The sequence below is a fragment of the Heteronotia binoei genome, chromosome 18 (genome assembly GCF_032191835.1).
Source record: "Heteronotia binoei isolate CCM8104 ecotype False Entrance Well chromosome 18, APGP_CSIRO_Hbin_v1, whole genome shotgun sequence".
In the NCBI taxonomy this organism is placed as follows: Eukaryota; Metazoa; Chordata; class Lepidosauria; order Squamata; family Gekkonidae; genus Heteronotia; species Heteronotia binoei.
In genome coordinates, this window is record NC_083240.1 from 14,960,504 (window position 1) to 14,974,189 (window position 13,686).

At 49.4% G+C, this 13,686-nt stretch overlaps 1 protein-coding gene across 1 annotated transcript in view; it reads left to right on the top strand.

Annotated features, from left to right (window-relative positions):
* Positions 1 to 634: 634 nt before the first annotated feature.
* Positions 635 to 13,686, top strand: part of ARHGEF16 (Rho guanine nucleotide exchange factor 16) — a 53,959-nt gene continuing 40,907 nt past the window's right edge. Inside the window, exon 1 of the mRNA XM_060259454.1 lies at positions 635 to 1,198. Within this exon, the coding sequence (XP_060115437.1) occupies positions 635 to 1,198 (564 nt within the window). The remainder of the gene's footprint in view (positions 1,199 to 13,686) is intronic.

Consider the following 13,686-nt stretch of genomic DNA (forward strand, 5'->3'; position numbering starts at 1 on the left):
AGATCCCTAGGTCCCACCTGAAGGCTGGCACTTCCCTCTAAGCTGCAGAGGCTTGTGAGCAAAAATTCTACTTTGCGAGCTACTGGCATTAAAGTTGTGAGCAACTGCATAAATGGTGCTCTGGGGTCATCCTTCCTGAGCTAAGACAAAAATGTGTGAGCTGGAGGCTAAAAATCTGTGAGCTAGCTCACGCTAACTCAGCTTAGAGGGAACACTGCTGGCACCTGTAACTGGGCCTCCCATTTTGGTATGTTCTTTCCAGGGCTTTTTTTGTAGCAGGAACTTCTTTGCATATTAGGCCACACCCCCTTGATATAGCTAATCCTCCAAGAGCTTACAGGGCTCTTCTTACAGGGCCTATTGTAAGCTCCTGGAGGATTGGCTACCTCAGGGGTGTGTGGCCTAATATGCAAAGGAGTTCCTGCTACAAAAAAAGCCCTGATCATATCGCCTTTTCTTGGTTATGAACTGGACTTTTATGAATTGTTTGCTGGTCTATGATCATTATAAATAAATTAATTCATTCATTGGTACAATTTTTTTTTCTGATATCCATGTTGGAAAGCAGAGTCCATCATGCCTTCTTTCCCTCCGCTCCCTTTCTAGGCTCCCTGAAGCCGTCCGCAGCACTGGTATGTCCCAGCGGCATTCAGACTCCTCCTTGGCAGACGAGGCCCCTCTGCTCTGGCGCCAGCTCAGCTCTGAGTTACAGATCAGCGCCACTGTGGTGACCCCAGAGGGAAAGCCCAACGCTATGGCAGCCCTGGAGAACACCGCCTTTTCCGATGACCTCTCGCCGCCTGCCAGCGGGCCCCGCCGGATCATCCTCAGCACTGAGAGCCCAGTGGTGGCTCTGAAGGTGGGCACCCAGCAGCTCATTCCCAAGGGCCTGGCCGAGTCTCCCCGAGCCAAGCCCCCCTCCCGGCACCAGAGCTTCTCGGCCGTGGTGCTGAGCAAAGAGACCTCCCCACGATGTGACCCCAAGCGCTTGTCGGCCCCCAGCATTTCTTTCGAAGATCTGGAGGAGGAGCTGGGCGAGGGGACGCTGAAGCGCAACCTCCGCAACATGTCCTACCGGGCGGCCATGAAGGGCCTCGGGAACGCTGAGGCATCGGAGGCTCCCAGGTTCAGCGCCACCTTGAGGCCCCTCTCGGAAGAAGCCAACGGACAAAGAGCTCGGAGCCCTGGCAGAAATAAGGTAGGCCAGGGGTATCGAACTCATTTGTTACGAGGGACGGATCTGACATAAATGAGACCTTGTTGGGTCAGGCCAGGCCACGTCGGGTTGGGCCAGGCCATGTATGTGCCTGTTAAAGATTAGGTTGCAGAGATATACATTTTATAAAGAATGCAGACACACACAAATTTTTCTTTTCTTTAAACATGTTTATAACATTAGCACTCATTGGTCTTAAAGATGCTTTCTTTGTTTTTCTCCCGTGGGATCCAGGGAACTGGACAAATGAAGCGCAGGCTCTTTCCTTCCTTCCCCAGGGAATGGGGGAGAGGAGCCTCAGCCAATAGAAGGAAGAGAGGCTTGGCTCAGTAGCTCTGCTGTGTGATTGAGAGAGCCTGGCAAAGCAAACTATTCCTCCCCCCCCCTTCCTTCCCAAGGGAGGACCCTCAGCCAGTGGAGAAAAGAGAGGCTTTGCTCTGTAACTCTGTGCAATTGAGCAAGCCTTGCAAAACAAGCTGTGATGCAGAAGGAAGCAAGAGAGAGGGAGAAGGAAGCAGATGACAGCCAGTTGCTTGAGGGCCTGATAGCAGCCCTCAGGGGGCCTGATTCAGCCCTTGAACTGCATGTTTGACAACCCTGAGGTAGGCCCTTGCAATGAACTGCATCTTGAGCATTTAGGGAGACCAAGGCAAACTCAGCCCTGACTTGGATAGAAGCTAAGCAGGGTCAGCCCTGGTCAGTATTTGCGAGGAAGACCACCAAGGAAGACTAGGGCTGTGATGCAGAGGCAGGCAATGGCCAACCCCCTCTGAATGTCTCATGCCTTGAAAACCCCACCAGGGGTCGCTGTAATTCAGCTGTGACTTGACAGGGGGTGGCGGCAGGGGAGGGGTGGGGGGGAGCAAACTCAGGTCAAGAAGCTCTGAGCTCTCCAGGAAGGCAGCAAAAGATGACCCATCTCAGTTTTCTCCCAGTGTGTGTGTGGATAGATCTGCAAATGTGAGTGGCTGCATTTGCTGCTTGCTTATATACTGTTTGCTGGTATTGCTTTCCCAGTAGGGAGCATAGTTTCTTGCAATCACTAATCTGACCTTTGACACTTTGGGTGGGTTGTCCTAAGTTGAGGTATGAATTGCAGGGACCAAGTACGTCCACTCGCCTGGTAAAGTCTGGCTGGAAAACTGAGACATTGATATTCATGCTTGTTTTGGAGGGTTTCGGTATTAAGGAGCTTTCCTTCCCCCCACTTCTAAGCTGCTGAACTATTTGGAAATCTTTGGTTTGAAAAGCACTTTGCAATTAGTTTTGGATTTTCTAGTCTCTAAATAACACGTTGTTGTCCAAGAGCGCTGCTCCTGCAGCGTTCTCTTCAGTAGGCATTGCAGTGAATTGGAAAAAAAAAAACTGGTTCAAAAAGGAAGGATTGTGGCTCACTGAAAGCAAACAGCCAAATTCGTTTTTTAAAAAACAAGGTGGGAAGAATTTGAGCATTTTGAACATGACAAATCTTGAAAGAATGGCAAATGTAAAGGTTTTTGCTTATGGAGTCTTGATTGAATGGATCTTCACCCCCTCCCCCTCCAAGATTCAAAGCGGGGTGGGAAATCTTTACAGTTTATGTAATTATTCTAAAGCAGGTGGTGTTTGCTAATAGGATTTAAATTCTTATGCCTTCACAAATGGCCAAAGATGGCTGTTGCACTGACAACTTTGAAAGGTGTTAAATGTTTGGTGGTTCTTAATGCAGCATGACGTAGCAGGTAAAGGTGCAGTGAGCTAGGTGTGCTTCACCTTATAAGTCTAGGTAACTCTAGATAACTATAGTTTAAGAAGACTGAAGATTTATACCCCCACCGTTCTCTGAATCAGAGTCTCAGAGCGGCCCACAAACTCCTTTATCTTCCTCCCCCACAACAGACACCCTGTGAGGTGGGTGGGGCTGGAGAGGGCTCTCACAGCAGCTGCCCTTTCAAGGACAACCTCTGCCAGAGCTATGGCTGACCCAAGGCCATTCTAGCAGGTGCAAGTGGAGGAGTGGGGAATCAAACCCTGTTCTCCCAGATAAGAGTCCACACACTTAACCACTACACCAAACAAGTAGCCATGTTAGTTTGTCTGTAGCCACAGAATACAGCAAGAGTCCAGGGGCACCTTAAAGACTAATGGAATTTGTGGCAGGGTAAGGGCTTTTGTAAGCTCACTTCCTCAGGTATCTGAAGAAGTGAGCAGTGACTCACAAAATCTGCCACAAATCTCGTTCATCTTTTTAGAAGCCCCTGGGCTCTTCCTCTTCTCTAAGCACCCAACTGTCGCAAGATTTTCTCCTGCCAGTCCCCACGTTGCCTTCTGCGTTGTAGCTCTGTGTCCTGACGCCCTTCTCCAGGGTCTCAGGTGGAGGTCTTTCCCATCCCCTGCCTTGTCTTTCTAATTGGAGATGGAACCCAGGACCTTCTGATGAAGAAGAGGAGGGGAAAGCAGTGAATAGGAGAGGGCAGGAAGTGCCGTGGTGCAGGCAAACACTAGCCAGGCACCGGCGGGAAGCTTCAGCGCCATCTTGAGTGGGGACCCCTAGCTAGTACCCAGCAGCGAACCTTTTTAAACAAAAAGTTACATGGGGCTTACCTAATTTGGTGCCCTCCCCAGGGCCAGCACCCTAGGCAAATGCCTAATTTGCCTCGTAGAAGGGCCGGCCCTGCTCTCATCCCTCTCTTCACTCCCGCTTCTTCCAAACTGCTAGCTGCTGTTGTTGCCGCTCACACCCTTCCACCTTCACTCGGCTCTGATAAATAGGTATTGTTGTCAAACTTCAGAATATGGCAACCAGATTCATTTCAAGTATTAGCTGCAGAGATCACGTAACGTCGGTTCTCAGTCAACTCCCAATACTTAACAGTACGCCTTCTGACCCAAATTAAGGTGCTGGTGATTGCAGCCCCAGCAGTACAATGGGTGGGCAAGAGTGGGGGAGGGGCAACGCAGAGACAGAGACACACTTAGTTGGAATATAAAAAGGCCACAACTTTATTCATTACAGCTGTAGAGGTTTGGCGTGGCATGGGGTGCTGGATCTAGCGTCGTATGACCTGCCTTGCTTACGTCTCTCAGCACAGCCTCTCTTGATAAACCTGCACAGTTAAAAGGAACGCATGTTTGTCTGAGCTTCTGGTTTGCCTTTCTTCCTGCCCTGTGTGAATACCTTCAGAATGAGCCAGTTTGGTGTAGCGGTTAAGTGCGCAGACTCTTATCTGGGAGAACCGGGTTTGATTCCCCCACTCCTCCACTTGCACCTGCTGGAATGGCCTTGGGTCAGCCATAGCTCTCATAGAAGAGCCAGTTTGGTGTAGTGGTTAAGTGCGCAGACTCTTATCTGGGAGAACCGGGTTTGATTCCCCACTCCTCCACTTGCAGCTCCTGGAATGGCCTTGGGTCAGCCATAGCTCTCATAGGAGAGCTAGTTTGGTGTAGTGGTTAAGTGCGCAGATTCTTATCTGGGAGAACCGGGTTTGATTCCCCACTCCTCCACTTGCAGCTCCTGCAATGGCCTTGGGTCAGCCATAGGAGAGCCAGTTTGGTGTAGTGGTTAAGTGCGCAGACTCTTATCTGGGAGAACTGGGTTTGATTCCCCACTCCTCCACTTGCAGCTCCTGGAATGGCCTTGTGTCAGCCATAGCTCTCGCAGTAGTTGTCCTTGAAAGAGCAGTTTCTGGGTGAGCTCTCTTAGCCCCACCCACCTCACAGAGTGTCTGTTGTGGTGGTGGGGGAGAAGATATAGGAGATTGTAAGCAGCAGAATATAGGAGATTGTAAGCAGCAGATTGTAAGCAGCAGAAGGGCGAGGTATAAATCTGCAGTCTTCTTCCAGTGTTCCCATTTTAGGATATCTAGAGCAGCTTGCTGGAGCTGGCCATATCTGGCCTTAATTATCATGCTTGCATGCTGATGCACAGCCAGAGAAGGGTCAGAGATCCAAGCGTGTGCAGGAACATCGTAGCTTAACCCTGTGGAGAGAGGAAACTGGTGGTTTTCGATCTGGGTGCAGGCTGGCTCTGAAGCGTCATTGGAAAGTGGCGAGTTAACGGACAGTTTGAGGATCTCTTTGGGATGTGAGTGAACGTGTCAGGGGCGGGGAGAGGGGGAGGAATTGTGTAACTTAGAAAGGGAGTGGAAGACTGAGAGATGAAGCCATTGGAGACCTGGAGGCCTAGCATCTGGGTTTTCCTGGAAATGTTAATTTAATGAGACGAAAAGGATGCTGTGGGTTAGAGTTCAAGGGAAGATTGTCTTTGAGGGAAGATGGAGCCCAGCTGCTTTGGGGGGAAGAAGATGAAGAAGAAGCATAAGAAGAAACTTGATTTATGGTGGAAGATGGCGGCCACGGTGTAGCAGCGTCCACAGAGACTCTCCTTGGCTTCTTAAAATTATGTATCTAGAGCAGGGGTGGCCCACGGTAGCTCTCCGGGTGTTTTTTTTTGGCCATGCTGGCTGGGGCTGATGGGAGTTGTAGGCAAAAAGCATCTGGAGAGCTACCGTTGGCCACCCCTGCTCTAGAAGAATAATTAGAACTTGTTTGAGTTATTATACTTCTTCTAAAAGTCATTAGTTTATTTTGACTCACTGAACTCACCCAGACAGAAAAACGGGAAAGAAAAGTTGCCAGACAAAGCTGACAGGAATCCTCCTCCTCCCCTCAGCTACTACACCCCTGCAGATAAGGACTCGAGCTGCTGAAGATAAATGCTTTCTATCTTCACAATTTAAACCTGGAGTCTGTATAAAGGACACTCTAATTTGGTAAGCTGCAAAATATTGGATTTATACCCCGCCCTTCACTCAGAGTGGTTCACAATCTCCTTTACCTTCCTCTCCCACAACAAGACACCCTGTGAGGTCAGTGGGGCTGAGAGACCTTTCCCAGAAGCTGCCCTTTCAAGGACAACTCTGTGAGAACTATGGCTAGCCCAAGGCCATTCCAGCAGCTGCAAGTGGAGGAGTGGGGAATCAAACCCAATTCTCCCAGATAAGAGTCCACACACTTAACCACTCGCCAGACTGGTGTAGTGCTTCTTGAGCAGGGGGATTATTTGTCACTTCCGCTCTTGGAGCCCTTTTGTGAAAAAAAAACACAAACCTGAGTACAGGGAGTCACTTTTCAAAGAAGGTCGAAGAGGCTGCCACAATTGCCTTGTCAGCTCAAGCCTTCGCTCCAAGGAGCGATGAAGTTGCCCACGGTGCCAGCAGGGCGCAAACAGCCACGTCATTGGCTGTGTGCTTGGCCGAGACTGGCACAGGTGTGTATCTGTCTCAAAGGCTCTCTGGGGCAATAACTTTTCAGTCCCGCGGGGACAGAGATCCGCTTCAAAGCAAGCAGAATCACTCTGGGGGAACACTTCCTTCTTGAGAATCAAAAATGAAAATCTATGAATAAATTGCCGTGCGTGGAATCATCCCTTGGGAAAGCACCTTGCATTCGGTTTAACTATTTGTCATCAAGTCACAGCTGACTTATGAACCCATGGGGGTTCCCAAGGTGAGGGATGTTCGGAGGTGTTTTGCCATTGCCTGCCTCTGCGTAGCAGCCCTGGCCTTCGTTGGTTCTCTCCCATCCAAGTACTAACCAAGGCTGACCCTAAGGTTTCCAGGTCTGGATTGGAAAATACTTGGAGACTTTGGGGGTGGGACCAGGAGAGAGTGGGGTTTGGGGAGGGGAGGGGCTTCAGCAGGGTCCAGTGCCTTAGAGTCCACTCTTCAAAGCAGCCATTTTCTCCGGGGGAGCTGATTTTTGCCAGCTGGAGTTCAAGATGTAAAAGCGGGAGATCTCCAGGCCCCTCCTGGGGGCTGGCAACCCTTTGGGGCCAGCTACAGTCTCAGCTCAGCCTGGCTGGCTTGATGATAGAGCATTTGCTCGGCTTGTGGAAGGCCCCATCTTTAGTCATTGTCATCGTCTTCGTCGTTGTCTTCGACGTCTTCATCTTCTTCTTTTTCGTCGTCGCCTTCGTCTTTTGGTTTGGGAAGACATTTTTCTCCTGAGCCGACTGGAGAGTCACTACAGATTCAAACACCACAGATGGATCAAAGTCTGCTTTTAAGGCGGCTGCTTCTTTGTTTGTTTTACAATATTTCTGGCCAGCCTGTTCTGATGTCTGTGAGCACAACCCTGAGCATTATGTGTAGCAGAGTCACAAGACACTAAAACAAATAGTAATGCATCATCAGACTGCAGAAGTTTGAAACCATTATACTTATCTTAAGCATAAATATAAGGTGCTCAGATTCCAAACAATAGACGCATTTCTGGGAACAGGGGAATGTTAAAAGGAAAGTTTTTTAATGTGTTTATGGAGGGCCTGTGGTAGGGTTGCCAACCTCTAGGTAGTGGCTGGAAATCTCCGGCTATTACAGCTGATTTCCAAGTGACAGAGATCAGTCCATCTGGAGAAGATGCAAAGTTCCCTGGTCCTTTTGCCCATCTGGCAGTGGGGTGCGGTGGGGGGCATTCCAGGGGTGGACGGGAACATTGCAAGACATCCCCAGTGCAATGACATCACCCAGAAGTGATGCCACTGTGTTGGGGATGTGGTGCAGGGGATGCTCTGGGTTTGGGGCAAGCTGTGGTTAAGTTGGGCTTAAACCATAGAGTTTGCCCAAAAACTAGAAGAAGACGATATTGGATTTATATCCCACCCTCCACTCCGAAGAGTCTCAGAGTGGCTCACAATCTCCTTTACCTTCCTCCCCCACAACAGACACCCTGTGAGGTGGGTGGGGCCGGAGAGAGCTCTCACATCAGCTGCCCTTTCAAGGACAACCTCTGCCAGAGCTCTGGCTGACCCAAGGCCATTCCAGCAGGTGCAAGTGGAGGAGTGGGGAATCAAACCCGGTTCTCCCAGATAAGAGTCTGCACACTTAACCACTACACCAAACTGGTGTAGAGTGTCCCCCAATGTGATGACATCACTTCCGGGTGATGTCATCATGTTGGGGACATCATGCAGTGTACGGAGGGGCTGTGACATCTTGCGATTTGGTTGTTGGCTTCTGTTAATACACCCCAAGATCACATTGCCCATTTTTGTTGCTGCATCACACTGGGTACTCATATTTAACTTACCGTCCACCCATATCCCTAGATCTTGTTCGTACACGCTGCTACCCAGAAGTGTATCCTCCATCCTGATTGCACCTGTTTTTTTGGCCACTGTGTGACACAGAAAGTTGGACTGAATGGGCCATTGGCCTTATCCAACATGGTTTCTCTTATGTTCTTATCCAGTTTGTGTGTTCCTCATTTTTGTTACCCAGATGTAGAAATCGGCCCTTATCTTTGTTAAATTGTATCTTATTCATTTCCACCCACTTTCCTAGTGTGTTCATATCCCATTTAATTATGTCTCTATCTTCTGCTGTGTTTGCTGCTCCTCTCAATTTGGTGTCCTCTGAAGACTTAAATAGCCCCTCCACACCCTCATCCAGATCATACATATAGTAAAGTAACAGCCTGATCTCGTCAGCTCTTGGAAGTTAAACAGGGTCTGTATCTGGCTGTGGAAAAGAGCAAGAGCCCAGTAGCATCTTGAAGACTTAACAAAATTTGGGGTAGGAGATGAGCTTTCATGAGTCACAGCTCACTTCTTCAGATACTTCAGCCCATGGCTGGGAGACCACCACAGAAGACTCTGCAGAGGCGGGCAATGGCAAACCACCTCTGCTTAATGCCTTAGAAACCCTAGCTGCGGTTGCCATGTCAGCTGTGCCTTGATAGCACTTTGTCACACACAAACGTTTAAAGAGGGGAAATGCAGGGATCAGGGCTTTTTTGTAGAAAAAGCCCAGTAGAAATTCATTCGCATGTTAGGCCACACCCCCTGCCATTGCCAGAAGTGACGTCACCCATTCAGTAGGTTGCTTTCTGCATATTGCAGTACAGTGCCATCAGCTGCATTTCATGGATGTGTGTTCTCACACAGCCCAGTGAGAGACCTTGTCTCCCCCCCCCCCTCCAAACATGGCTAAAGAGAGAGCCACATGTGGCTGAGTGGGCAGTGGCAGGCCCAGCTTCTCCTGGGAGGGAGCGCTCATGGAGAGCCAGTTTGGTGTAGTGGTTAAATGTGCGGACTCTTATCTGGGAGAACCAGGTTTGATTCCCCACTCCTCCACTTGCAGGTGCTGGAATGGCCTTGGGTCAGCCATAACTTTCGTAATTGTCCTTGAAAGGGCAGCTGCTGTGAGAGCCCTCTCCAGCCCCACCCACCTCACAGGGTGTCTGTTGTGGGGGAGGAAGGTAAAGGAGATTGTGAGCCGCTCCGAGACTCTTCGGAGTGGAGGGTGGGATATAAATCCAATATCTTCATCTACCTCACAGGGTGCATGTTGTGGGGGAGGAAGGTAAAGGAGATTGTGAGCTGCTCTGAGACTCTTCGGAGTGGAGGGCGGGATATAAATCCAATATCATCATCTTCTCTCACTCTCTTCACAAGCCCGTTGGAGGCTGGAGGCAACAGAGAGGACAGAGCGCACAGTCTGGGGGCACGTGGCTGCCTAGTGCCTTCCCTTTGCCAGAGACCTTTTTTTGAGCCGGAGCCTTGGCCAAGCCAGCTGGAACTGTGTCCCTGTGCATTCCTACTTAAAAAAAAAAAAAAACCCTGTCAGAAGCAGTGTTTTCTTGGGGGGGTGTCATGATAGGCGAACACCTCTTTGCTCAGCCTGAAATGACTCTCGTTTTGCCAAGCATCCTCATTGAATGCTCAGGTGTTTGTGAGCGTCCCGGATGTACACAAATCTGTGTACATAGGTCGTTGCTGCTTCCTGCTGAAGGGAAGCAGGTCCTGCTGTTGTGTAGTAAGTCAAACAGCCTGCAGCAGCCTCTTCTGAATTCTCCTTTAGTCTCTAAAACCGCTGCCTCTCCTGGTGTTCTACTTTGGCCGAAATCTGCGGCTCTCCTCAGAAACTTCTTAGTGGGAAAACGAGCGAAATGAATTCCCCTCACTGTGAGCTGGCTTTCGTTGCGACGTAACTCTGTGTGATTGGCGGCTGTTTTCCTCAGGCCAAATCCAGATGATCTCTCTTTCTCCCCCCCCCCCCCCCATGACGATATTAGTACAAGGGTCAGAGGCAGCCGCAGGGAGGAGCGAGGCTCGGTAAATCATTAAGAGCCAGAAGGCTACCAAACAGGCCTGTTCATACTGGATTTGTGTCTTCCTCTTGGAAACACTTTAACAAACACACTTTGTTTCAGCTGCAGGACAAGGAAACAAACACACACAACGCTTGGGACTGAAACTGGGGGCCATGAAGGGACAACAGACAACGTTGAACACTGCCTGAAATGTTGTTTGTGTTCCTTGCTTAGTAAATCATCATCCTCATGTTCACTTGAGAGTGTTCCCAAGAGAAGCCCTGTTTTGATTTGCAAGTCCCCGTTTCAGGGACGAGCTTTCCCTGCTCGGGACTTAACTGAATTGGGGAGGCGATACAACTCAGTGGTAGAACATCTGCTTCGAATGCAGAAGTCCCCGGCATCTCCAGTTGAAAGGATCAGGTTATAGGTCAGGGGTGACCAAACTTACTTCATGTAAGAGCCACATAAAATAAATGTCAGATGTAGGTAGGTACATAGGTAGGTAGGAAGGAAGGAAAGCAAAATAGATCGGGAGGGAGAAGGAAGAGGTGGAAAGAAAGCAACTTTAAATGCATTCTCCAAGCTGCCAGATGATTTGGTTTGGAGAAGTGATTTCAACAGATGGGGCAGTGGAGGCTTTGAGAGACACAGAATGTGTGTGCAAGAACTACATGTGGCTCCCAAGCTGCAATTTGGCCACCCCTGTTATAGGTGATGAAAAGAACTTCTGCCTGAGACCCAGAGAGCTGCTGCTGGCTAAGTAGGCCGTGAGCCAATGTGGCGTAGTGGTGAAGAGAGCTGGACTAGTAATGGGGAGATCCAGGTTTTAATCCCCCCTCATCCCGTGGGAGCTCGCTGGGTGACCTTTGGCTAGTTACACTCTCCCAGCCTAACCTCCCTACAGGGTTGTTGTGAGGGTAAAACGGAGGAGAGGAGAATGGCACAAGCAGCTTCAAGTCCACGCTGGAGAGAAGGGCAGGGTATGAATGAATTATATAAAGTAAATAAACAGTGCTGTTGATGGACCATTGGTCTGATTCCGCCTAAGGCAGCTTCCACGTGCGTTTTGCCTTTTAAACTATTGCTGTTAAAATTCCATAAGCATAGCATTATAGCAATACATATAAATGGCTATCAAACACCTGCTCATCAAGCTGCCTTTATTAAGGCAGTCGGCCGATGCTGTGCAAATTGCACTGGTTACTGGCTGAGTACCGGATCCGCTTCAGGGTTCTAGTACTAACAATTTAAAGCCTTACGTGGCCTGGGACCGACATACCTGCGGGGACCGCCTCTCCCCGTATGAGCCCTGAAGATTGTTGCAATCTGCCAGTCAACATCTTCTGGTCGTCCCTTGGCCAAAGGATGTCTGACCAGGGCCAGGGCCCCGCCCAGGTGGAATCAGCTCCCCATGGAGATCTGGGGCCTACCGGACTTGTTACCATTCCGTAAGGCCTGTAAGACGGAGCCATTCCACCAGGCTTTCGGTTGAGGCAGGTGGGCGTCCTTTATTTTCACTGTCTACACCAGGGGTGGCCAATGGTAGCTCTCCAAATGTTTTTTTTTTTTTGCCTACAACTCCCATTAGCCCCAGCCATTGACCATGCTGGCTGGGGCTGATGGGAGTTGTAGGCAAAAAACATCTGGAGAGCTACCGTTGGCCACCCCTGGTCTACACCACCTTTATCCTCCCCCACCCCGATGTACCATCTGAACTATTTGGGCCAATAACTGTATTGTGCTCTGCAATAGGAGCCTGCCCCACCTTGCTATATTTACTGAGTTAAGAACATAAGAGAAGCCATGTTGGATCAGGCCAATGGCCCATCCAGTCCAACACTCTGTGTCACAGAAGAACATAAGAGAAGCCATGCTGGATCAGGCCAGTGGCCCATCCAGTCCAACACTCTGTGTCACATAAGAACATAAGAGAAGCCATGTTGGATCAGGCCAGTGGCCCATCCAGTCCAACACTCTGTGTCACAGAAGAACATAAGAGAAGCCATGTTGGATGAGGCCAGTGGCCCATCCAGTCCAGCACTCTGTGTCACAGAAGAACATAAGAGAAGCCATGTTGGATCAGGCCAGTGGCCCATCCAGTCCAACACTCTGTGTCACAGAAGAACATAAGAGAAGCCATGTTGGATGAGGCCAATGGCCCATCCAGTCCAGCACTCTGTGTCACAGAAGAACATAAGAGAAGCCATGTTGGATCAGGCCAGTGGCCCATCCAGTCTAACACTCTGTGTCACAGAAGAACATAAGAGAAGCCTTGTTGGATCAGGCCAGTGGCCCATCCAGTCCAACACTCTGTGTCACAGAAGAACATCAGAGAGCCTTGTTGGATCAGGCCAGTGGCCCATCCAGTCCAACACTCTGTGTCACACAGTGGCCAATATATGTGTGTGTGTGTATACACACACATATCACACACATATACACACCACGCACACACACACACATATATACACACACACACACACACACACATATATATATATATATATATATATATATATATATATATATATATATATATATATATATATATATATATATATAGTTGTGTTGCTTAATTGTATTTTATTGATTTATTGCTGTATTTTAACTGGTTTTCTTATGCTGTCATCCGCCCTGAGCCCACTTGGGAAAAGGATGAAATATAAATCCACTGAATGAATAAATAAATAAAATCCTTGGTGTGTCAAAGTGGATCTCGTCTCCTAAGGCTGGCAGCAGATCTCCAGGGTCTCAGGGGGGAGGGTCTTTCACATCACAGGACTGTCAGATCTTTTTAGCTGGAGATGCCGGGGATTGAACCTGGGCCCTTTTGCGTGCAGCGTAGATGCTCTTCCACTGAGCCATCCGTGGTCCCTTCCCCCAAACAGATGAGTCAGAAGCAGCAGTGACGCTTGGCAATATGAAACCAAGGGTGAGGCCACAGTCATGGCATCCCTGCTAAGCAGAAGGTGCCTTTCCAGACATATGAACATATGAAGCTGCCTTATACTGAGTCAGACCCTCGGTCCATCAGAGTCAGTCTTGTTACTCAGACTGGCAGTGGCTCTCCAGGGTCTCAAGCTGAGGTTTTTCACACCTATTTGCCTGGACCCTTTTTTGTTGGAGATGCCGGGGATTGAACCTGGGACCTCCTGCTTACAAAGCAGCTGCTCTACCACTGAGCCACTGTCCCTTTCAGCTCTGCATGCGCACAAAAACTTCTACCCAGAATTACATTTGTTGGTCTTCAAGGTGCCCTTGGACTCAGACTTTGTTCTGTCGCTTCAGACCAAGAGGGCTCACAAACTGGATCTGAGGGAGAGGCTGGGAGATCTGGTGGGGATCAGGACAGGGGAGGAGGCTGGTTGGGAGCAGGGTCGTTTTGTAGAAAAAGA